At 33.9% G+C, this 26,938-nt stretch overlaps 2 protein-coding genes and 1 non-coding gene across 3 annotated transcripts; 1 reads left to right on the forward strand and 2 right to left on the reverse strand.

Annotated features, from left to right (window-relative positions):
• Window positions 1-1,049: 1,049 nt before the first annotated feature.
• Window positions 1,050-1,686, reverse strand: LOC145557756 (uncharacterized). The gene is made up of 2 exons (XM_081618928.1): window positions 1,488-1,686; window positions 1,050-1,369 (listed from the first exon to the last, which is right to left on the reverse strand). Exons 1-2 carry the CDS (start codon window positions 1,684-1,686, stop codon window positions 1,050-1,052), a joined length of 519 nt encoding a protein of 172 aa, XP_081475054.1.
• A 13-nt stretch (window positions 1,687-1,699) lies between these two features.
• On the reverse strand, window positions 1,700-2,576 carry LOC145557757 (protein FAR1-RELATED SEQUENCE 5-like). Its single transcript, XM_081618930.1, has 2 exons — window positions 2,358-2,576; window positions 1,700-2,239 (listed from the first exon to the last, which is right to left on the reverse strand). Exons 1-2 carry the CDS (start codon window positions 2,574-2,576, stop codon window positions 1,700-1,702), a joined length of 759 nt encoding a protein of 252 aa, XP_081475056.1.
• A 21,462-nt stretch (window positions 2,577-24,038) lies between these two features.
• TRNAD-GUC (transfer RNA aspartic acid (anticodon GUC)) lies at window positions 24,039-24,110 on the forward strand. The gene has a single exon. It is a non-coding gene; the product is annotated as a tRNA-Asp (tRNA).
• Window positions 24,111-26,938: the final 2,828 nt, after the last annotated feature.

Genomic DNA, 26,938 nt, shown 5'->3' on the forward strand with positions numbered 1-26,938 from the left:
TTGACATATTGCTAAAATAGGTCTGATGATTGAGCTCAAGACTAGAATTTGGTACATTCATAGCATACAAAAAGTCGTTGAAAATGTATTAGTATAAGGTATTACATCAAAATGCAAACTATATTGTTTATAACATACACTTGAGTTTGAGATGAGACCTCTTTCCATATGTTTAATAAGATGAAGCTTCACTTCCATAAGATTCACCCTATGTTACAAAACACAAAACTCAGTGATAGAGCACAACAAATAAAAAGAATTCAATTGTTTAATGATATTTACCAACAACACTTGTGTATAATTGCTCCAGGGGACTTCAAGATTATCATAATTAATCTCATGTGGCATGTTACAAATTTCTCCTTGCTGAAAAAATACCAAAAAAAAAAAAAAAAAATTAAAAAAAGTTCAATTTAATGTTAACTATTTTATGAAGTTATGATTATGACTTACCTGTGGTGGTATATTTTCTGTATTTGGATGATTTGGCACTTTCTTCTTGTTATGTTTTGTTTGCTTTGACCTAGAGGCTTGGGTACTTGCATCATGAAATTTTTCAGTCCAACTTTTTCTTCGGTTTCCTCCTTTTTTTTCCCCCTCTTTTGGTTTCAAAGTAATATTGTTAGGAAACATGCTTGTAGCTATTCACTTGAATTCACCTCAGAAGAAGCTCTACCCTTTTCGATAGCAAGGCTCATAAATATTTATCAATCTTAGAAATCAAATTAGTTAACCCATTCTCTAAAAGTGATGATGATTCTTCAAAATTAGATGCTCTCGAAGCAACTTTCACAAATTTTTGATACAATGATTTATATTTACGAGTAGCATCCAATCGAGGGTCCTCAAGAATAGCTCTTCCAGAAACATCTTTCACAAATTCACTCCTAGCTTCTTTAGTCTAACGTTTTAAAATATATTTCTCAGGGACTAATTTAATTTTCATAGTATCAAGGACCTTTAATGCATGATAACATTAACCTCAATCTTTCGAACATTTAGCAACTACATGAAACAATTTCCGTTGAAAGATCACCCAATACTTGATATTATTTTCCAATACAGTTGTCATTCTCAGGGTTGGAAATTACAACTCTATATTCATTGGTAAGTTGACCTTCAACACGTGGCTTAATATAAGCTGTTGTTGACCACTCATATTCATCTTGAAATGCTTCAAAAATATTAGGAGTATATATTTGGATAACTTGCCTAAATAAAGGTGTTCTCTTCATCTTAATTCTTGGTAGTTTTTCTCTTGAATCAAACTCATTGTGCAACTCATTTTGACGCTTTAATCCAAGAACTCTCTCAAATTGTTTAAAAAACCGCATTATATCCATGTTGCATTTTAGATAGTCTTTTAAGTCTTTACAAAAACTTTTACTTAATTGAGTACTTTGCATCCCCAAAGAAAACACATTTGTCATGTAACATTCTGCCCATTTTCTTTATTTTCAAAGCATAAATACTATCTAACCAAGTACCTTTGGTGACTTTGCCACACAATGCTTCAAATGCTTTTTCGAACTCCGCTTCTTCTTTGTAATCATACATACAAGCTTTGAATGCACGAAGAACATCTAATCCATCACATAATATGTGCTTGGTTAAATTTTCTGTAATATGCCAAGTACATAATCCATGCCACACATCAGGCATCACCTCTGAAACGACCTTTCCCATAGCAATATCTTGGTTAAGTGAAAATAGTCTTCGGCTTCTTGTTACCACGTGTTGCTAACAATGTTTTGAACAACCATTTAAAGGATTCAGTTGATTCATTGTATAAAAGAGCTTCACCAAAAACTATTGTCTCCCTGAAATGGTTAAAACCAACAAATACACCAAGTGGTCTATGCTCTTTATTTGTACCAAAGGTAGTATTAATACTATTAAAGGCAACTACATCTCCAAATAAAGCATAATTAATAAGCATTTTTGCATCAGCCCAAAATATGTTTGTTATTTTCTCTTCACAATCCAATTGAATTGAGTATTGGAATGAAGGGTTCTCCATTATTTGTAAGTGAAAGTATTTTAATAAACTTCCTGCTTCCCCATACATCATATCTTTTTGGCGCTCACTTCGTAGATAATTTTTATGGTCTCGATGAGTGTAGCCAAAATTAGAAGATCCACCCACATGAGCACCAATGGACTCATGAGCTGCTCTAGGACGAATTCCAGAATCATCCGCAAGTTCAATTTCAATGGCTTGTATTTCAGAAAATTTTCTCTACAACGACAACAAGTGGCTAGTTTCCGGTTGATGAAGTACATGGTTGTGTTCGAATACAAAATCATGAACTATGGTATTTTCCTGTCGATCTAATTAATATAGTACCAATGCGAACCTTGCATTTGGTTCTTCTTTCAGCTAGAGAATTGGTTGTCAAGTGGTCTTGCTTGCCAGGTTGAAAACCCTCTTTTGAACAAACAAATCTCCTAGAAGTTACTTGTTCATCCTTGCCTCTGTTCTCATAATGCTTACGAACGTTAAATCCCATCTTCGTTCCCTCCATATTGCAACCAAAAATTCCAAGCATCCTCCACCGAATCAAATTCCACTTCATTGTTACTATCTGCCATTCTAAGACAAATAAATTTTATTGTTGCTATTAGTATGAATCATTAAAGATCATCATTCAAATTATAAATAATTTAAAGTGTAAAAATAAAAAAAGATATAAAAAAACTGAAGTTTTTCAATTGAATATAAATTAAAATAGGGCATATATTGGAGCAATTTCATCTTATTTGAATGAAAACACAAAATCACAAATTGTAGACTTCTTGATTAAATGTTGCGATTTGAATTATTGTCAATTATGGAAGATAATTGTTGCTTTAATTTTTTTTAATGGGTATATTTGTAGGTTTAAAAGTTGAGGAAGCAAATAAAAAAATAATTTGCTTAACAATGGTGGAGATATAGGCTTATAGTATTACGGATCAAAGTAGTGAAGATTTTGGTGGGAAAATAATTACTCCTAGTGCTGAAAATTTGGTGGGAAAAGAAGCTAAGCAATTTAATTAGGCTCCTACTTCGGTAACTGCTAATTGTTTTTTTTTTTTTTTTTTTTTTGGGAGTAAAAGGAGGGTTAAGTGATAACAACCGTTGATATGCATGGAGGGCTGTGATAAGCCCAACTCTACATGGTAGAGTGTTCCTCCAACTCAAGAGGATCCGGAAGCTCATTCCCACCCTGCCCTTGTGGCTCTTTAAACACCCAAACAAAAAAAAAAGATTGTGTGCCTTAAAATGACCTGTAGGACGCCTAGCTATAGTCGGTTAAATTAGTTCAAGTGTTCGAACACAGAGATTTAGTAATCATGTATATGGTCGTTCATTAATTTTAGATACATTCAATTTTGCTCAAATTAAGTCGAGTTTTTGATAATCTTCCCAGGAAATTAAAACTCACTTGGAGACATATACCTCTTGATCATAAGACCATCGATATCGAAATCCCCCAATGGATTATTGTTACAATATGATTGTATGACACTCACATTCGTCTGATGGACTACTAGAATTTGAGTTAGAGACTTGACAGTGCTATGTTTTCCATTGTAATAATATACTATAATAGTTGTAGTCTATGGACTTGATAGTATGAGTATTGACCATTAAAGATAACAACAATATTGTACCGTAGACTCGTAGTCTACTTGTTTACATGTACTATTATATACATGAACAAATAAAATAGGGGAAAATTGTCAGAAACCATCTTTTAGAACAACTTCTTTTACTACCTCCATTAACATTTACTTGCAACTTTTACTATTTTTGGTTGCTTCCTATTAGTTGCAACCTTTCCAAATATTTCCACTTATAGTAAGTACTTTAAGTAAATATGTCAATATTACCCTTACTTAAAAAATTAAACATTCACTATTAATTAAATAATCACATTATAATCCTAATATGATTTCACTAATTTAACAACTCCCACCAAAAAATTAAATCATTCTCCCACCTACCAAATTAAATGCCTTTGATTAAATCAACAATTCATCAGATTTGATGAATTGAAACCCTAGTTCTTGAAGTTTCTTCATCTTTTTCAACCGGGTCTTTCTCTCTCCTCTTTTCCTCCTTGAAAAATTGGCCTCTACTCTCATTCTCTCTCCTCTATTCCACTTTCTCTATCCTTTTGAATAGATCTTGCCTCCTTTCTCCTCTCTTCCTCCTTCTTGAATGAATCTATCTCCACTACACCAAGCCCTTTTCGCGTCTAACGATGAAATTGGGTGGGGTTTCATAAAGACTCTCATTGAAGCTTTTAAACAACGGGCTTCCTGGCCTAATTTGTTCTTTATGTCGGGCAAAGGTGGCGAAATTTTCAACCAACGAACCTTCGCTGCGATTGGTAAAGTACTTAGATCTATTGAAGATGAGGAAGCTGCTCAGAAATTAATTGTTGTTGCCTCGAATGTTGGGGAAGGGGAGGTGAAACCTGAACAACCTGAACCTGGTAAGGTTACCGGAATGTCAGGTTCGGGTTGTTCTTCACAACAACTCACTTCTTTTTCTAAGAAAAATGGTGGTCCGAGTTCGGATGGTTCAAAAATAGTCGGATCTGTTTCTGAGATAGGGGCAAAAACGGGGTTGGGTCGTGCTAAAAAAACCCAAATCACAGTCCCTTATCAGAACCAGACCTAACTACTATCCTAAGATGATTCCTAGGGTCTTTGCCGCACAAATGAGAAGAATGTATGGGATTGGTGCTAAGATAACACCAATTTACGATGATGATGAAAAACATGAGTCCCCCCCCCCCCTGTTGTTGGTGAATCTGATGCTACGCCTGAGAGTAAGGGAATGAAATTTGGCCTTCCTACTGATTGACCTGCTTTCGGTAACAATTTCTAATTCATAAATTCCCGTATTCATTTATTTATTTATTAATTTAGTACTGGGTTGATTGGTGAAGTGTTGTTTGTGTGAATTGCAATGGATGCCAACAACTGTTGTTGCTGGCTAGGGTGGTAGATTATGTTGTTGTTGCTGTTATGATGGGATTAAGATGATGTTGCTATTGTTGGTTGATTTTGTTGATGTTGTTGGTAGGTTTTACTGATGTTGCCTTTGTTCGTAGTAGTTTATGTTGATGTTGCCTTTTTTGTTAAATGATGCTAATGAACGAGTCCCTTCCAGTTGGTTGCATGTTGACTATTCTTTTTTGTAAATTTGCTTGCTCTTGAATGCATGTTGCGTAGTGTTCAATGCATGATCAATGTTGCCTCATGCCTGATGCCTTGCATATAAGGGACTATTATTGATGAATGATGTGTATGAGCAAAATTTACATCTTGGTCTTGATGAAAATAATTGAGAGAACACTATGCCAGAAAGTCAGCATTGAGTCCCTCCCCTGTTCATATTCAGTCCCTCCTTGTTGCTAATTCAGTCCCTTTTTTTTTTTTTTTTTTTTTTTTTGGTAATTGTCCCTAGTGGAATGAGTCCCTAATTCAGATAGCTATGCTCATTAGTAATCCATATGATGAAGGGATTCAATTGATTAAAAGTGGTCTAAACTATGGGTTGCTCCAGTTTTAGTGTTGTGCACTTACTATTGAGGTAACATGGTTTGGGCTTCTTTCTTTGAGAAAAAAATAAAAAATGACACCCTCTGATGGATTATCCACCCTTTGTTAAATGTGATTTGCAAGTAATGTATGAAAGTTTGTAAATGTGCACAAAAAAAGCTGAATTTCATACAACATACTACTAAGAAGACTTCTTACCATTTTAAAAGTACGTACACATTGAGTCCCTTCACAAAATGTCTTCTAACATGATTGCCTTAGACAAAAAATTGCAACATACAAAAGTACACATAACCAAAGTTAATTAAAATAACTTACAAACCCATTATATAAACAAAATGTTGGCTATGTATGGCAGTCCCTGTTTGCTACTGTCAGACCTTCTCTAATATGCATTTACTTCTAATTGAGTTACTTGTTGGATCTGAGTTCCTTCCTAGTTTTGATCTGTGTTGATGAAAATGGTGTTGAGGTAGTTGGTTGTTTGGTTTATGAGGGCTTAGCTGACCTCCAATTGTTCTGGTGACAACCTAAGTCTTTGTAGTTTATCCTTCCCCATATGTGGAATCTTTTATTTGTTCCCTCTTTCATGTTTGATTATTTCAACCATAAATGTTTGCAATGTTATCCAAGTGTACTTGTTATCCAACCATACATAACCAAAGATTGGTATTGTAGGGATTGAATAACTCTGAACTTAGGTCAGGAGATTATGCTGGTTGGAAAATATTGAACCCCCCTTGAGTAGTGGCTGCAATGAATTCTTCATCATGTGGCACTTGACGTGGCCTGACATTATCTCATTGGATTACCACATCCTTCGGCATGTTTGCAGGCCAAGCCATTTTCTTACAATGGCTGGTATCACATTGTTCAACAACCTTTCCCTAATTGCTTTTCTGTTTATGTTCTGAATTGCCTTTGTTTCAATTGTTCTAGCTTCTCTGTTTTTACTTTTTTTTTTCTTTTTTCTTTGTTGAAAAATAAAGGGAAATATTCCATATTTCCTATCATGAATCAAAAGGCCTTATACATCATACAAGGGCTTTCCAATCATGCCCATGAACATGACTTTTATCTTGAACCTTCTTGATTGTTGACATATATATGGATCTTCTTCCTTGGGTAGAAGATAAAATCTTCTAGTTTCTAGGTTTATGTAAAACCACTTTTCATCAATATGAATCACATTGCTCATGTCTTCAAAGGTTGGATTTGTAGTGGTTGTTGCTGGTTGTATGTGTGACAAAACCCACCTAAGCCTTGCTATTTTGTGATCTAATGTCAGTCTTGGCTTGTTTGTACTTGTATGCATGTGTTATGAGAATCCCCTTTTTTTTTTTTAATTTGTGGAGGGTGACATGAGAAATTCCAAGTGCACCAGCATAACTTCTCTCAATTGTTCAGAGGTATAATGGTACTGATTGTAACTATTCTCTGTATACTCTCTTACTTTTTTGCCACATCTGCCTAATTTTTTTCTCCTGACATCAATAACAACCCCTTCACCCAATTGCTTGCATATTTCTTGAAATAATCTTGTTGTTGTTGACTTGTGAATTCCAAAGTGCCTTGCAAATCTTGCTAAAGCACCCCTTGTAATTGGTAATGTGCCATTATGCATAAGTGTTAGCATTTCATCTACAATCTGTCTTTTCTTTGCAATTCAAAGTTCATACCTTTTTTTTCGAACAATAGGCTCATGTTGGCCTTATGCCATAAACTCTAACTCTGCATCAGAATTTGAATATTGTTGCATTTCTTCATCTAGTAGTTGTTCTGCGATCCATGCTAAAAACCCATCATTAATTTCCTCTGCCATATCTGTTTTATTTTTCTCAACATAATACAGGTTTAGAAGAAAAGGTTTTTTTTTTGGTGATTTGTTGTACTGGAAGAATGTTGCCAAAGCTTAGATGGAGTAATGAAGGCCTTTTTTTTAGTAGGTGAAAAATATGGGTCTATAATGTTCTGGTAACTTAAATTGGTCAAGAAACATGGTTTGAAAATTTTTTGTGAAGACTTGAAAGAATAAGAGGGGGAAAAACTGAAATGGGTGGCTGTATTTATATGTCCCTTTATTATTGTACCCATGCTTTTGTAATGGAAGGAAACTTTAACTCCCAAAATTTGATAAAATTTTGAAAACTTTAAAGGTGGCCAAAATTTAAAAAGTGGCCAAAATTTGAGAAGGGAAAGGTAACCCCACCAAAAAAAAAAAAAAAAAAAAAAAAAAAAAAAAAAAAACCAGGACTCACGTACTCCCTCCTTTTTTAGGGTTTAAGCTGGTCCCTCCACTTTCTCTTTCCACATTAGCACATGCATAAACTTTTACTAAACACAATTTGAAAATTTTGCCTTGGGGTCTATGTTCACCCCCAAAGTTGCAAGTAAATGTTAACGGAGGTAGTTTTTTGTTTTGTTTTTTTTTTTTTTTTTTGTAAGAAAATCATCTTATAATTTTTATTTTTTTTTTATTTTTTTTTTTATTTATTTTTTTTTTTTTGGTAAGAACACACCTTAGGGCCTGTTATAATAGACTGAAATCAGCTGAACTGAACTGAACTGAGTTGAACTGAACTAAATTGAACTGAAATGAATATTTTATAAGAGAAGGAAATTAGGAGCTGAACTGAACTAAACTGAACTGAAATGAGCTGAATTGAACTGAAAATAAACGTATGAGAACAGGCCCTAAGCTATTTTTTTTTCTTGCAACACCTTAGGCAGGATTTGGAGCATTGACCTTGTTTTTCAGCGATTACCACTTCACATGAGGATCACATGCTACCTCAAAACAACCTCCTTCTAATCCACCCCCTCTTTTTCCTTTCTATCTCTCCTCATTCTTCCAAATAACCCGTGAATTCTCTCAATTAAAGAGACATTTCCACTGTTTTGTTCGAATTGCTGCAAAATATAAGTTACTAAAGGCCTGTTCTCATTGACTGAACTCAGTTGAACTTAACTAAACTGAAATGAATATTTTATAAGAGAAGGAAATTAGGAGTTGAACTGACTGAATTGAACTAAACTAAAAATAAACGTATGAGAACAAGCCCTAAGTTAGCATGTGCTAATTAACATCAAACTAAAAACAAGCAAATAGATATTACTTCAGCTTAGTTAACAATAGCTAATGTCCACTCTTTTTTTTCCTTTTTTTTTTTTTTTTATTTCTTTTGACAATGATGTCCATCCACTCCTTTGTTGCTAATAATATTTTATAGCAAAAGTAAAGTAATATAATTAATTACTTGTGAAAAAAATACTTCAATTATGAACTATATACCATTAAAACATTATGGTAGTCATATTTCAGACGACCACTGTAGAATTTTCACGAGAGATCGAATCCGTTAGTTTTTACTACCTTATTATACCTCTTACGGTCTTACCCTATAAAATGTACTCCCTTCGTTCTTGTTTTATCTTATGATTTGTGTTTTACATATGTGGTCTTCAATATATACAACTTTGACCATTAATATCTCATCATTATTAACTCAATCACCTTACATACACAATCTCATTATAATAAAGGCAATTAAATAACTAAAACAATGTATCAGTCAAAAGTATTACGAGTATAATTTATAATATTTAGTACCTTATTTTTGCATATTTGATTTGATCTAATCTTTTTTTTTTAATCTACTCTAATTGCCTGATTTGACTAAACTTTGACTTTTTTATGTATGTTCATGTTTCATGAAAAAATGCATTAAATGAGATCTTATTAGATTTGTTTTAATGAGTATTCTCCAACTCTCCAAGTATGAATTTTATAACAAAATTCATTTTGGAATTAATATATTTAGCGACAATAAGCTAAGATAGAAAACGCACATAAACGATAAAGGAGGTTCAAAAGTTATATGCTATGTTTTCTGATTTGATCTGATAAGGTTCTAAACTAATGTGAACTAATTAATAAACCTAGCCAAATGTTAAGATCAAATATATATAAACGGAGATATTATACAGTATTATTTAATTGATTAGGTTAGGCATATGAATGAAAGTTTGTGATCGAATAAAAAAAGATGCATGTTAGCATGTATGTTAATTTTGGAAATGAGTTTGTCATAATATGCGTGGAATTTGTCAGTGAATTTGCATGTTTATAGTGAGTACTCGTACAAGCTTTGGGCTTTGCATGAAATTTGTCGGGCAAAGCTTTATACTATGGTGATGTTTTTTATGCGATTAAGATATCAATGTTTTATTAATTATTAGTTGTAGTTTTAATCTGCAAGTAAATTCTTTTACAAAAATCTGCAAGTATATTTATTTGTCTAAATTTCTGCTAAGTTATTACGGATAAGTAGTAGATATTAACCGCATTGACGAGTGTAAAATGAAAAATGTTACAAGTCAAAAGAAGTACAACAAAATTACAATATATTACTTCAAGTACTTTTTTAGTAAACATTAGGGATGACAACGGGTCGGACTCAGAGCGGATTATGCTAAATCCGACTCCGACCCGACAGGAAGTCGGATGTTAAATCCGACTCCGACTCCGACATTCGACTCCGACATCCGACTCCGACTCCGACTCCGACTTCAATATCCGACCTCCGACTCTGACTCCGATCCGACCCGACTCCGAGCTTTTTTTTTCATTATTCAATATACTTTGAGATGTTCAGCTATTTGGGTCTTTACAACCCACATTCAATGCCACCATGACCCACACTAAAATCCACTATCTATTGGAGTCGAAGTCGGATAATCCGTTAAAGTCGGACATTTGTCGGAGTCGGATTTTTTTCTCGGATTTTTTGTAGGATCCGACTCCGACCCTCCTCCGACTCGGAGTCGGATTATTTTAACGGAGTCGAACTCGGATTACTTTTTTCTCGGACTCGGAGTGGATATTTTACCTCGGATCGGGGCGGAATAGGGTCGGATCCAGACTAGATTGCCATCCCCAGTAAACATATCTAAACATATCCATTTGTAAGCCGTACTTTCTCCACTTGTTCATGCAAAATCTCAATCAATAATACTACAAACTCAATTGTATGGCCAACTGTCGAGAATTTTCTAACGATAATAACGTTATTTAAAGCATCAACAAATGTTGAATATATTCTAACATAAAAACAAGCCTAACTAATTACGAAGTATATTTATATCGTCAGAGGTCCAAATTCCAAACAATAAAGACAAAGAGTTAAAATGCACTCAAAAACAACAACACTACCAACAAAACTAATTGCGAATAGCGGAAAATATATTTTATTATGGGCCAAAACTAGGTAATAGACTAATGCTACCTTCAAGGCTTCAATATCGCATTCATAATAAATTGATCAAAGATTTAAAGCTATTATTCACCATATATTCTACCTAAAAATTGAGCACATAAATATGGTCATTGTATCGCAATTTATAGTACGGAGTATGAATAGTTGCTTCAAATTTTGTAGCACATGTTTTCTGCTATATGTCATTTGACTTTGTAAAGCAATGTTTGTGGTATTGACGAACGACCAATGAGGCGATGGCTATAAGGTTGTTGGATCAAACGGTAGAATAATGTGCAACGTTACACAAGGTTGAAACTTGATCGATTACTTTAGATTATGGAGAAAAATTGGGTGAGTTGGACTCACAATGAACCCAATATATCTGACAATAATAATAATTTAATATTTAATATTTGATAATAATATTATAATATATGGCATTAATATTCTGAAATCTGACATTAGGACCCTCTTCACTTCACCTTATAAAAATAATGTCCAGTAAAATTAATTTTTGTTCAACAAAAATAATTTCAATTCAGTAAATACAATTTCAGTTCAGTAAAAATAAGTTCAGTTCATTAAAAATAAGTTCATTTCAGTAAAAATAAGTTCAATTCAGTAAAAATCAGTACCTTTAAGAAGAAAATATAACAGAGAATCAGTAAAAATAATTTAGTTCAGCAAAATAAATTTCAGTTCAGTAAAAGTAATTAGTTCAGCAAACATAATTTCAGCTCAGTAAAAATAATTTCAGTTCAACAAAAATAATTAAGGTGAAGTGAACGACGCCTAATAAAGTAAATATTTGACATTAATAATCTAAGCTAATATATGACTTTAGTTTATTAATGTTAGATATTAGAATATTATTGTCAGATATTAGAATACTATTGTCATATATTAGAATATTAATGTCATATATTAGAATATTATCGTCATATATTAGAATATTATCTTGTCAAATATATTAGACTCACGATGAGTCCGATCTCACGCAAAAACTTCTCTTATTTTATTTATAGGTATTGAATTGAATTGGTTGCTTTGGTGTAGGAAGAGTTATATGTAAATGGTTTATTTGATTAGCATTTATATATTGCGAGAATGCTAGAGAGTTTTTGTGTAAATTTGTAAGTCCATATACATTATTTTTCACACAATTTAAGTTTTATTGTTTCGAAAATCATAAATATTTGTCAGGACTTTATACAATAATGATGATGATAATCTATTAACTATTACTAAAACGAAACATGCTGACATCATTAAAGGGCACTTGTCAATTTCTTGTGAAATTTTTTTCCCGCCAAAACTATTTCTAACATCATCATTTTTTTCTCTATTTTTTTTTTCTCCTAAGTTCTAAAACTAAACAATTACAATATTTCATTCAAAATTAATAAATAAGATTATGATTACACTTTTTCAAATAAATAATATTGACAAATTATGATTAGGATAGTACAATAAGTACAACGTGAAAAAAACCCTAGCCTCCTTTTCTCTCTTCTCTCTCCTAAACCTAGTCTCCATTGTCAATTTAAAGGGGCTTCCATCGGATTTTGCCGGTGAAAAGCCCCAATCTTTATTTTCTTTGAAACTTTTTGTTTTAGGTTACAATAATGTCTCCCTCGAAAGAAAGGGTTTATCTCCTTCGAAAGACAAGGTTTTTTCGATCTCCTTCGAAAGACAAGTTTTTTCGTACTCCTTCGAAAGACAAGGTTTTATTTGTGCTTAATTTGGTCTCCGGTTGTGCAGGGCTACTATTGATTGTGGCTTGGATTCAGGTTACAGAATCAGCACACAAGAATTTACTTTCTCACAAAATTGCGAAGCGACGACGGATCTACTCAAAAAGTTGTATGAGACAACAAATCGAGAATATGCCGAATTGTTATATTTATGTATTTGGATTCTTAGCCCTTCCCCGATTAATTCTTGTTTGATTTTGTTAAATTCGTTTTCATTATCGTTCATTGTCAATTGTAGATGCCGTATGGCTTATATTAATGAAATTTAGTGTCCTTTAGGACTTTTTTTTTTTAAAAAAATAAAGAATATTGACAATAATTTTAAACAAATAAAATCTATTTAAACCGTGCAACACATGGGATTAATCTAGTTTTGAATATTAATGCTACAAATATCCTCAAACTTATGTTTTTCTTCATATATTTCCATTTTCACTTTATACAGCAATAGTGCATTGTAAGTTATATGGTAATGATTTCTGTAAATAAAAAAATAAAATAAAAAGTTATATGGGATATTTTATAAAGAAATTGGGGTATGTAGTAGATCGATTTCATTACATAACTCTTTCTTCACAAAATTCACTCACAAATTCACTATCAAACTCACGATACTTACCAAAATAGAGTATTGGTATAAACAGATAATTAAGCCCTGTTCACTTCACCTTAAAAAAAAAATAATATTAAGTAAAAATAATTTCATTTCATTAAAAATAAGTTCAGTTCAATAAAATTAATTTCAGTTCAGTAAAAATAATTTAAGTTCAATTAAATAAAATTCAGTTTTCACAAAGAAGAATTATGATAGAAAATCAGTAAAAATAATTTTATTTTAGCAAAATAATTCCAGTTTAATAAAATTAATTTAAGTTCAATAAAAATAATTTTAGTTCGGCAAATATAATTTTGTTTCAGTAAAAATAATTTCAATTCAGCAAAAATAAAGTGAAGTGAACGGAGCCTTAATCCTTAGTTTTGATACCTACTCTATATAGATAACTAAGCTAGATGTTGGTTGCTGGTTGCTATTTTTATGTAGTAATATACTCAAATAAGGAGGATTAATAAAACTGAATCCTAGTATTCTACTAAGAAATTTCACGAAAATGTAACCCTTGTTTAAGATAAGGGAACAAAAAAATGCATGACAATAACGAAATAAAAATAAGGCAATGCATTGAAATAATATAATTTGGCATGGACTTATGTTGACCCTCATCTAAACTAACAACTTATTAATTTAATAATTTTCTTAATTTTTTAATGTTAATGTAGATTCTATGTTTAATATTAGTTGATGGATTTTGGCTCACATAGTTAATTACTCTATATTACTAATATTGGTATGTGTTTTGTACTATTGGTCTATATTTCATTGAACATTAGGTAAGTATATATATTATTTTTATGTTGAAGGGGGTGGGATTTTGAGAGTGTACATAAAATTAAAAAATGGTTATCATTTAAAATATACCAAGAGGCCAAAGGGTTCTTTACATAGCTTGAGCTTTCACTATGTAGATAAGAATATTGAATATATATATGGTCCAATTTCATTTATTTTAATTTAACCAATGGTATCTCAATAAGAGTACATAGGTTTGCTCATCACCACATATATCACCTACCTTTATTCCATCAACATACATTATCTTTTTCAATTCTTATTCATCTACTCACATTAAACCTACCATCAAGAGTTATAAACTCTCCATTCCTAATAATTCAATTCGCCTAGCTTTTCGTGTGGTATAAAATGCGCGTCCCTGTCGATTTATATCTTTAATTATATGTGTTTTGGGGTTTTTTGTACGTACCCGAATGGAGGGTATGTACGTCCCTCGGGAGACAGATCCGCAATGCAACACTCGAACGGCCCGATCACCTGCAAAACAACGGACCCCGGGGGGCCGGAGGTCCGCCTCCGACGATCAAGTTAGTGATCGATGTAATGTATTTTTAGAGAATAAAATAGAGAGAAGGGAGAGTGATTGTGGGGGGCATGGCCCTTGGAGAATGAATTAACTCCCCTTGAACTGATGTGAAGATCAGTATTTATAGAGCGTTGGGATATGTGCCTTTTAGGTCATTTAACCTAAAAGGCTCTAGGTTTATGGGCTTAGAGCCCATTATCACTCTTCTATCATTGAGTGACACGTGTCATGCTCTAATTGGCTCATAGAGAGCTGAGCTTGCGGACACGTGTCGCGGTGGCATTGGTCCACATATAGAGGGTAATTTTACCCCAAACATTAGCCCCTCGGAAGGGGTAATTTCTCTTTCAAGAGGAATTGCTCCTTTCGAAATCAAGGCTTTGCCGCTTGTTCAAAAGCTCTTTGGTCGGCATGTGTCTAGGTCAATAAAAGAGAGATTTGATTAACTTGAAAAATTTGATACCTTATATGGTATGACATTTTCTAAGTTAATCAATCATAATAATGATTGCCGCTTGAACTAGACAGATGACGACTTTCATTTCTTTATGCCCCACTATGGTAGGATATTTTCGAGACGTTTGATATCTCATTAGGCAGGAGGCGAATGGCCGCCTGACAAGACAGGAGGCAAATGGCCGCCTGGAAAGTTTTGTAATTATACTTTCAATGTCCTTTTACCCCATTGGGAGGACTTGTATAGTTTCTGAAGGTAATCTAGGTAAGAACTTCGGCCGGTCACCTACTGATGTCTTTTAGACATTCGGTTCCCGAAAACTTAGTCGTTCTTTAGATTACCCAGGTCAGGCGACTATGAGTTGACCAATTAGGTCGTTCAATCTTTGCCGTCTGCATGTGTTCGTAGAGCAATGTGCCACCCAAATGGGAGATGCTTCTCCTCGACGAATTCGCCCCAATGGACGTCGCCGGTTATCTGACTCATGTTGGAGCAGACGGCCTTACTCATGTTGGAGCAGACAAATTTATAGAAAACAGATAACCATCCGGCCATTAGCCTCATGTCTTTTTAAGACGGTTTGTATAGCCACTAAGTTTTTAGCTTAGTTTATTATCCGGCCATTGGCCTCGATAGCCTCTAATCATGAAACAATAGCCGTTTTCCATTTGTACTAGAACAGTTGGAAAACTCTGCTTTTTAGATTTCACTTTAGATTAAATCAAACAACTGCGAGTGCTGCCTTAGCATTCGGTAGGGCTGCTTGATGTTTTAGTAGAGCAATGTGCCACCCAAATGGGAGATGCTTCTCCTCGACGAATTCGCCCGAATGGACGTCGCCGGTTATCTGACTCATGTTGGAGCAGACGGTCATACTCATGTTGGAGCAGACTGTGGCCGTCGGCCTCTAATAATAATAATATCCGGCCATTGGCCTCACGTCACTTGGACGTTAGTTTAGCTACTAAGTTTTAAACTTAGTTTATCATCCGGCCATTGGCCTCACGTCACTTGGACGTTAGTTTAGCTACTAAGTTTTAAACTTAGTTTATCATCCGGCCATTGGCCTCACGTCACTTGGACGTTAGTTTAGCTACTAAGTTTTTAACTTAGTTTATTTAATTAATGAATCAATATTCAATAATAATAATAATAATAATAATAATAATAATAATAATATTCAAATAAGCTTTAACCGTCTTACTTGAAGGACCATGAAAGGCCGGTTGCCGAGCTTAACCGAATACGAAGGTTGCTTGACATTTATGCCGCTTGACCATAATACTCCCAAAGAGTCGATCCCACAAATATACATGCGGCTTCTTACATATACATGCGGCTTCTCATGCTCTCATCGGTGAGAGTAAGATACATACTCTTGAGGTGATGTTGCTCCACTTATATGAGAGAGCAACTTCACATATAAACATACGGCTCCACACTACTTAAGTTAACTTGCAGCTCATAATAATGTTGCTAGCCCACTGGACTCCTTAAGGTGAGTCGACGTATTTTCTGCCTGGAGCATATGCAATCACAGCCGGATTTGGAGTTGCTTTAAATGCTTAAAAATCGGAGTCGGAGATATTTCAGCTCCTTGCTAGAGCGCCATGCGGCATCTGCCGCTTGCTTTCAATTTAGTTTGCCTCCTATGCTAACTCATACAAGATAGGACGCAAGTTCTCGAAATCCGGCTGCTCTTTCCCATTTGCGGCTGCTTGGGTAAGCTTGCAAAGTGCCGAGTGTAACAAAATACCACAATGGCTTCATGTTTTAGTGTTACAAACGGGCTAGAGCTGCTGTCAGACGGTAGTAGCCAGATGCTCTGCTTCTTTGACATGTATTCCTTGATAGCACTAATTTATATAAAAGGAAGCCCCTGCTATAGGTAATGGGAGCTAAGCAGCCCCTGCTCACATGGACGAACACATCCAACTTGGCATTAGAGCCGCTTGTGTATAGCCGAGATTCAATACCGTCTGACCCTTGTATAATATATACTTAAGTAGTATGCTACCCATGTATAATATATACTTAAGTAGTGCCGCATGCTTTTTTTTTTTTTTTTTTATAATCATAATAATGATAATTATTGATTCGCATAATACTCATGCGGTCTTTCAACCAAGTAGCTGTCCAGCCATGTCACACATGTTTGAGCAAACTCTTGGCATCACGCTCGGCTCCATGGTCGGGTGCCTTGCACAACGTATCGACCTCTCGGCTTTTAAGCTAAGAGATGACTATGTATGTATGTTGCTGCTCGGATACAAGAGATTGAGGTTTCCCTCACATTAAGGGGAGCTTGCTCATTTCACTCGGCTCTTATGCCGCTTGTATTTGAGTTTAGCATGGCACTTAGTTGCCGCTTGACAATCATGTCACTGAGTTTGCAACTTATTTGGCTTAGTAGCCGTTAGACTAAGCTCACAATGATGATAATGATGATCAGAGCATCCGGATGTGTAGGGGAACAAAGCAGCCCCAGTCATCGAGCTCAATGAGCCAATGAAACATCCGGTCTTTATGAAGAATAAAGCAGCCCCTACGGCTGTACTTATTTGATGAGCGAAGCATCCATGCAGCCGGCTTGAGCATGCGCGAAGCAACCCTTGCAGCCGGCTTTGAAGGTGATTAAAGCAACCACTTATATGAAAAACATAGCAGCCATGCGGCCGGCTTTGATAAAATAACAGAGCAGCCCTTACGGCTGGGCTTGGTTAGGCGCAAAGTAACCCTACAGCCGGACTTAGCTGAAGTAGGATGCAGCCCCACATTCGGTGTAATCGGGAACAAAGCAGCCCTGCAACCGCCTTGATTGTGATCACCAACCGTCACCTTTTATAGTGATAACCGGTTGCTTTAATTCGAGTCGGCATTTTTACCACTTGGATTGGAGCAACTTGGGCTGGCTGTGTGCTTCAATTGAGAATAGTACAAGGGGTAGCAATATATATATACGGCATTTTTGCCACACACCCCTTGCCGCTTGTACCGCACTTCTTACATGAGTACATGTTTGAAAGATAATTGCATTATTAGTGTTTATGATAGTATTGATCATAATGCCACCATTCTCATTATGCTATCAGGTTGAATTTGAGTCGGCATATTGCCGCTTGTATAAGAGTAAGCTTGGGCTCCTGACTAATGGAGAAGCTACTTGGTTGTATAATGCCGCTTGGCTACTATCACAAGGTGATTTAACTTGCTCATCCTTCATGGTCATCCGGGTACCAAGTGCCGGCTGCCTCAATGATCAAGTGCCGACTGCTGCATTGATAATACATCTTAAAATATGATAATACCAATCATCATGCTTGAGAATTCAAGCAAGCTTTTTGCTGCTTGTATATTATTGTCATCCACGTGAATAACAAAAGACAAATTCAATCATTGGTAATGATTGAATAATGATAGTGATGAACTCAATGGTGCCGCTTGATGATTAACAAGGGCGGCTGTAATCAGTAATTCACTAATTCATGCTATTACATGCGGTTTATATATACTTAGATACATGAAGATTAATGCCGTATGTATAGTCTTGTAAATATGATATTACTCTTCAAAAGCTTTGTCATAAATAAATATGAAAAATAACAAATGGGAAGAGTAGGCTGTTTGAGAACTAACAACCAGGCACTTGGCTTATTTCATTCGTCTACCGCCTCTATTAATCAAGCAACCATGGCAGCCAGCTTTGAACAGATCAGCCGCATAATTGATGACGGTGACCGGCTGCCACCATTGATGAAGTTGATACATTTGATAAAGTTGTCGGCTGCCGCTTGATTGATCGGTGCAAAGGCCGGTAATGAATACCACCTGATCACCATCTTTGCTATATGGAGATGAAGCTCCACTTTGCATGAATGAGCGGCTCTCGCTCTTTCCCACAAATGCCATATGCATTATGCTCTTCATATATCAATATGAATTCCGTTGCAAATGGAAGAGGAATAAAATAATACTTGTACATGCGGCATTCCCATCATTCATGGAGAATTGATGCTTAAGTTAGGCCGCATGTCCCCCACTAATTTCAAGAGTTTATTCTTGAAAAAACAATTTGTATAATACAATTATTAACATATATATATATATATATATATGTTAATATATGTGAATATATGTGATATTGATAGTATCAAATTATCAATCAAAATGATTGGCCGCATGCCGCCTGCTTTATTGCATCGGATGCCGCTTGTTCTATCTTCAAGCAAACAGCTTGGATAGGCTTGAATTAATTTTGCTAGATGTCATGGTCTCATGGTGGAGTACGAATGTTGCATCTAGCTGGCTCAGTAAATGAGCAATGATTAAAATAGCATGCGGCTACCGCTTGTATGCATCCGGCTGGTTGAGGTGGCCTGAGCATGCGGCCGACTCATAAAATGAGTCAGATTAAAATAGTGGAGTTGGCCAATTTAGCCGTCTCACCCCTAATGTACCATCCTCCAACTTAGATCAAATGGCATTGCCTTTTAATCTTACATTGAGAGAATAAAATATGCATGACTTAGTCTGACAGGCCTTCTTGACCGTCTGACTCTTGGCATTCGGCCTCATGACACCTGATGTACTCAGCATCCAGCCTTAGGACGCCTGGCGCCTCCTAAAGGAGGTTCCCCCTATTAAGTCGGTGATCCACCGTTGTGCCATTACAGATGTGCCTCCCCACAGACGGCGCCAAATGTTTTGGGGTTTTTCGTACGTACCCGAATGGAGGGTATGTACGTCCCTCGGGAGACAGATCCGCAATGCAACACTCGAACGGCCCGATCACCTGCAAAACAACGGACCCCGGGGGGCCGGAGGTCCGCCTCCGACGATCAAGTTAGTGATCGATGTAATGTATTTTTAGAGAATAAAATAGAGAGAAGGGAGAGTGATTGTGGGGGGCATGGCCCTTGGAGAATGAATTAACTCCCCTTGAACTGATGTGAAGATCAGTATTTATAGAGCGTTGGGATATGTGCCTTTTAGGTCATTTAACCTAAAAGGCTCTAGGTTTATGGGCTTAGAGCCCATTATCACTCTTCTATCATTGAGTGACACGTGTCATGCTCTAATTGGCTCATAGAGAGCTGAGCTTGCGGACACGTGTCGCGGTGGCATTGGTCCACATATAGAGGGTAATTTTACCCCAAACAATATGTACTAATATAGGTGTGATTAAAATTGTGAATATTTGGATGTAGATAATTGTCAATTATAGATGTCGTGTGTCTTTAATTTATGAAATATAATATAATGTCCTTCAGGACAACTTTCAAAAAAAAAAATTTGCGAACATTTGCATTTAGGTATAACCAACAAGCTTTAATTTAAGTACTCCAGTATCATGTATAAATTTTTAATTGAAATGGATTCATGGCACACAATAAGACCTCATTCACTTTACCTTATTTTTGCTGAAATGAAATTATTTTTATTGAACCGAAATTATTTTTGCTGAACTTAATTTCTTTTTATTGATCTGAACTGAAATTAATTTTACTAAACTGAAATTATTTTTGCTGAACTAAAATTATTTTTAGTATTTTCTATTATATTTCTTCATTAGGTATACTGATTTTTACCGACCTGAAATTATTTTTGCTGAAGTGAAATTATTTTTACTGAATTGAAATTAACTTTATTGAAATGACATTATTTTTACTTAATATTATTTTTTTAAGGTGAAGTGAATAGCGCCTAACACTTGAAAGATTTTTATTAAAGGTATTTACAAAAATAAAATGGTAGTAACATACACTTACCTTTTCTTTTTTTTTTTTTTTTTTAGAAAAGTAACATACACTTAGGCCTCGTTCACTTCACCTTACAAAAAATAGTATTCAGTAAAAATAATTTCAGTTTAGTAGAATTAATTTCAATTCAATAAAAATAAGTTCAGTTCAGCAAAAATAATATCAGTTCTGTAAAAATAATTTCTGTTCAGTAAGAATCAGTAAACTTAAAGAAGAAATATAATAGAAAATCAGTAAAAATAATTTCAGTACAGTAAAAATAATTTTAGTTTAGTAAAAATAATTGCAGTTCAGTAAAAATAACTTCAGTTCAGTAAAAATAATTTCATTTCAGCAAAAATAATTTGAGTTCAGTAAAAATAATTTCAGTTCAACAAAAATAAGGTGAAGTGAGTGGGCCTTACTTAAGTTCATCGATGTATGTGTACACTTCTTCGTTGTGAAAAGAGGGCGGGTCGGGAATTATTTCATACCTAACTAATATTAATATAAAATGAGAAGTTTTTAAATTGCTCTTTAGGGTTCACCATTCTCTTATTATCTTCATTATCAAAAGAGTTTTTCAATTAATTTGACAGCTAAGCTAACAAAACATATATATATTTATTGAGTTAAGACAATATTTGGTGATCAAGTTTTCACATTTATCACCATTTGGTGATTAACTTTTTTGACATTGCAGTTTAGTGATTGAGGTCAACATTTCGGTGGTTTTAACTCACCTGAGTATTGTTTAACTCACCTTTAACCATACTAAAACTTAATCACCTCCAAAAAAACATGATCAACTCATTTAAAAACATAATCAAATGTCAGAATTAAGTTTAGATTTATTTATAAAATTTGTGTTTCCAAAAAAACTAGTCGTTACTCAATACAAACTGAATGCCTTCTTCTCCATAACAGATTCAGAAAAAAAATAAAAAAAACAACTTCATCATAGTCCATTGCAGTGCTTCAAAAATCACAGCAAATCACAGCCTTCTAAATTATTATTTTTAATCCTGCAAGAACAACATTCAACAAAATTGGTTATGGAAAGATCCAAATTTGTTGTCATTGCAATAGAAGGCCAGTACAAAGAGTATCAAGGACAGTGAGACATCCTTTCATGAGATTTCTTATATGCCCCAAATACAACCAAATTGATGGCTGCAATTTTTACAAATGGATTGATAACCAACATGATGCAGAAATTGCATATGAACTAATTATTATGCTGAAGAGGAATATGGAATTGGAGGAAGAAGCAACTGAAATCAGGAAGAAATTTAATATACAAAGTGCGAAATCAGGGAACAAAGGAGCAGAATCGTCATTTCGATAACTGATGTTCTCGATTAAAGCTAAAAAAAAAAAATTAAATTAGCTTAATTCCTATTGGTTAACCTTAGGTGACTAAGTTTTTAACCACAAGTGATTAAGTTTTTTCCCAGAATTTAATCAAAACCACCGGAAAGTTGACCTCAATCACCAAACTGCAATATCAAAAAAGTTAATCACCAAATGGTGATAAATGTGAAAACTTGATCACCAAATGTTGTCTTAACTCTATATTTATTATATCTTATAATGCAGATAAGTGAACAAAAAATCATTGACTAAATTCTGATGGGTTGAGAAGAAAAGATGAGCCTTTGGGGTAGAAAAGAAAATTTGACTAGTGCAAATTTTTAACGAGAAAATTGTTTGTTTGAAAGCATATATATTAATCAAAATAATATTCTCCCTCTATTTTTAAATATTTGATACATTTTATTTTTCTATTTGTATACTGTACTTGACCATTAATTTTAATAACATATAAACACAAATTTTATCATAAAATATATCGTTAGATATTAGTTATATATACTTAGTATATAAAAACTCTAACCGAAAAATACACATGTCTCCATTATATTACACTTTTCTAGCTTCTTTTACACTAGATGTGCCACATGTCTTCTTATATATATTTTTTTAATTTTTTATTACACTATCTTAATTATTTCATTAAACTTATATTTTCATCTCTCTCATACACGCTTCATATTCATATACCCTATTCAATTCAACCTTTTTCGTTTCTCTCTTTAATTTTAGTCCCTTCACCTTCTTTTTTTAAAGCCTCATTTTGAATTAGAGCCCTAAAAATCTAATTTCTTTAATTATATTTTAGATTACACATTACACCCCATAATGATTTATTGGTATTTCCTCGATCATTACCTTTCAATACAACTTTCTATAAACAACCCGTGCATTGCACGGGCTAGAAGACTAGTTATGTGTAATAAAAGAATATTTTATGTCTTAAAAATTACAAATAATATCTATTTATTTGCGCATAATAATAAATGGATGTAGTATAAAGTTTTATAATATCAACTTTTAAAAAATTATTTACAGATATTAAATCATATATATGATCAAACTAGTGCGTTAGAGCGTGTGTCAAATTTAACTGTGTCAATATCAAAGAACAAAAAATGTATGTTATAAATAAGGACTTTTTGTGAAAAACTATATACATATATATATATATATATATATATATATATATATATATATATATACTACCTTATAAAAACTAAATATTGTAAATAAGTTGACTGCATATGCTTGATTTAACAAAGAAAAAGGAGAGTTAGGGGTTATAAGGGGGCGATGGAGAAATTGGGTGTGAAAAGGAGAAAAAATGATTGAAAACGGATCACTAAACGTCCCTTATTCAATGTAATAATCCGACAAAAGCTAGTTTCTTACAATATTTAGTGAGAGTGCGGGATAACTCAAGTGGTTAGAGCTTCCCTCTAGATTTTAAGAGGTCCTAGGATCGATTCTCACCCCCGTCCTTGTGGCTCTCTAAACACCAAAAATAACAATATTTAGTGTTTTATATGATAGATTCTTACAACATCTAGTATTTATAAGGTAATTTCTTACAACATTTTTTTAATGAGGTAGTTTTTCACAAAAACTGACATGTATGAGGTAATTATTCAAAAAAAAAAAAAAAAAAAAAAAACCCTTATAAACAGTGCAAATGTTAAACCGTGATCAGAGATAAATAGTATAGTCCGTCCATAGTTCCATACTACAGACAATGGAGTTTGCCGCAATGGCGGGCTCGTTGGGAAAGACCATTGCCTTTTTCGGTTATTATTATTATTATTATTATTTTGAATAGTTCGGTTATTATATAGTGCAGTAGTGCACCAGCAAATTGCCAACTTATCACAAATTCACAAGATGACATACTGTCATTGACATCAACATTTCTCATGTACAGATGGTAATGTTCTAATGCTACTATAATTATGTATAACAATGTCGTTGTAGTATAGTGGTAAGTATTCCCGCCTGTCACGCGGGTGACCCGGGTTCGATCCCCGGCAACGGCGATATTTATTTTTGCTAAATAGAGGTTGGGGTTTAATCCCTACTAGATACACTTTGAGGATAGCAATTCCTTACTTTTTTTTCTCCTAAGTGTTTGCCCTATAAAATTTAGTGTTCCATACTTCATAGTAGCTTACACAACCAATCAACTAGTAATAATAGATTCACTAATCACAACTCTTGCAACATCAATTAGTTTTGTTAAATTAAAGTTTTGGATAGTATGTACCTAGGCTTTATTATGAAATTATCTCAATAAGTGAAACATAGTTTGGCCATGCCGAGTCTTATTTGACTTGTCTCAATAAGTTAATTATTAATATTAAATTGTTATTATTATTTTTTTTTTGACATCAGCATAACACAAAATAAATTACAAGTCTAAAGTAAAGCTAATTAAACTAATTCTGCTGTTGTTGGCCAGAAAATGTGCTCGTTGAACCATGTCCCTATCAACTTTCAAAATGTTACAGCACCGAAAATTCAGTCCCAAATTTTTGATATCCTGTAATATCCAGAAAATACTAATATTATTAATATCCGTCTTTCGTAAGAGACTGATCAGATTCATTGAGTCCGAGTAAAGAAGAATTTTTGAGAAACCCTGAGTAGTTCCCCATTTTAAAGCTTCAAGACAAGCTTGCGCCTCCAAATGCATAGCCGAAGTTGCTAAACCAAAGCCTGCTCCTCCATCCGTGTAATCTCCTCCATTCAGCTTGAAAGCCCAACTAAAACCACTTCGTCCACTACTTCCCTTTTCCCAAGAGCCATCTATCTGAATCGTACAATCTGGTTGTGCTATATTTGGACCAAATGTAAAACCTTCCCGTCCTATATGTACCTGAGAGAATCCCGGCGGTTCATTGGGTTCCATATCCTGATGTTGCTGCACACCTGAAAAAAGTATATCTGGCTTGTGGAAATCATTCAGTGATTGTACATGTAATACCCCGTATTTTTAAACCCATTTAATAAAATATTAATTTTGTTTTTACTTGAATACATTATAGTTATTAATAATAAATATTATTATGCTTTAAAGTGACTCAAAAGAATTTTATTTAGTTTTATTTACGAAAATTATTTGGTTAAAATTATGTTTTTTTATACAAGTAAAAGATTTTGATATGCAAGCCGAGAATATAGTATCCAAATATATGATTTTTCTACTTTGAGTATTTCTTTGCTCCAAGCCAAAGTACCTAAGTCCATTTCTTACTCCTAAAGCATGACCAAAGTCACAAACTTCCTTTACAAGCTTGAATACTTGACCTTCAAGTTGTTGACTTCATACATGATGTCAATAGCATGACCTCATAAACTTCCTCTACAAGCTTGAATACTTGACCCCCAAGTTTTCAAACTCTATAAATAGAACCAAAGTTCAACCATTTTAATCCAAAAGTCTCTTTTTCTTAAAGCTTCATCCTTCTTTTCTTCTTTCTTCCTCCCATTTTCGTACTACTTCACCCCGCATATGTTCCAGACCATTTTTCAACCACTTCTGATCATTTTTAGCCTTTTGTTGTTTGAGACAAAGTTGTTCCTCTTGAAAAATCCTTGAGGTTAGGCTCAGGAATCACCCAATTCAAAGTTATATACTATGAGTTATGGCTTCTGCAAGATCTAACTCCTTCTTTTAAACGTGAACCTTTCCGTCAGCTTTGCTACTTTATATTGTTTTGCAGTTAGTCTTTCAAAACTAATATCTATGTTCAATTTATGATTTTTGTAAGGTTTCATATTTGATTCTCATTTAAAATACTCCATATAATGTTTATTTAGGAGATAGTTCGTGGTTGTAAATCTAGGTGGAATAGTTGTAAAGATCAAGGTACGTACTCGTGGCTAGATCTTTAAATATGTGATTTTATACAAATGTGTTTTGTGTTTTGAATGATGAAATATGTTTGAATGTTGAATAAGGATTTATGAGTGTTTATGAAATGAATATTGTGAAATGTTTTACTGTTTGATCTTTGGAAATAATTTCAATATGCTAAAAGTTGTTTATACACATACTTGAATTCAAATTCATTTTAAAGAACAAATGTTGTTGAAATCCCATACATGGGAATTGGAAGGTTGATTTATCAAAGATATATATTGGATTTTTATGACTCCCACTATGTGGAGATAAAATTGAAGACTATGGACTATGTATGACGACCTAGTCTTTCTCCTTGATAGCACTATGTAAGGAGTTACTAGCTTGGGGGGTGTGCACACTTAGTTGGAAAAATGGTTTACGAAAATATTGATCTTCCATTTCTATTGGAATCTATTTTGGGAAAGTCGTTGGTTTTGCAATGTTGATAATTTTTGGAATGTTTCTAAACGTTTCTTAATGTGAAGTTTCTATTTATGGAAGGTTTGAATAAATGCTATTTATAAATGCTAAATCTTACGAAAGCATGTTTAATTAAATAACTTGATTTTACGTATCTAGCATTGGTATGTACTTAGCGTTTTGCTAATACGTATTTCTCTTTTGTTTTGGCTTGGCCCTACTTATCATTATAATAAGTAGATAGGTGATGATGACTCGACGTGATCTAAATGTGGCATTGGGGATGAAGGGCAAAAATCATGTAGTCTAAGTCTCATGGCTGACGTTTTGTATGAAAAATTCTCATATGGTTCAATTTTGAAATCTACTATTACTATTATTATCAATATATAAAAGTTAAGTATGTATTTTCTCCGCTGCAAGTCTCTGTTTTGAAAAGCCTTACGTAATCATGTGGCGGTAACGCTCTAGTTACTCTCTTAATCAGGTTTTGTAATCATTATTATTGGAGAGTAATTTGGGGGTGTTACAGTACAACCT

This window comes from Chenopodium album, chromosome 9 (assembly GCF_948465745.1).
Source record: "Chenopodium album chromosome 9, dcCheAlbu1.1, whole genome shotgun sequence".
In the NCBI taxonomy this organism is placed as follows: Eukaryota; Viridiplantae; Streptophyta; class Magnoliopsida; order Caryophyllales; family Amaranthaceae; genus Chenopodium; species Chenopodium album.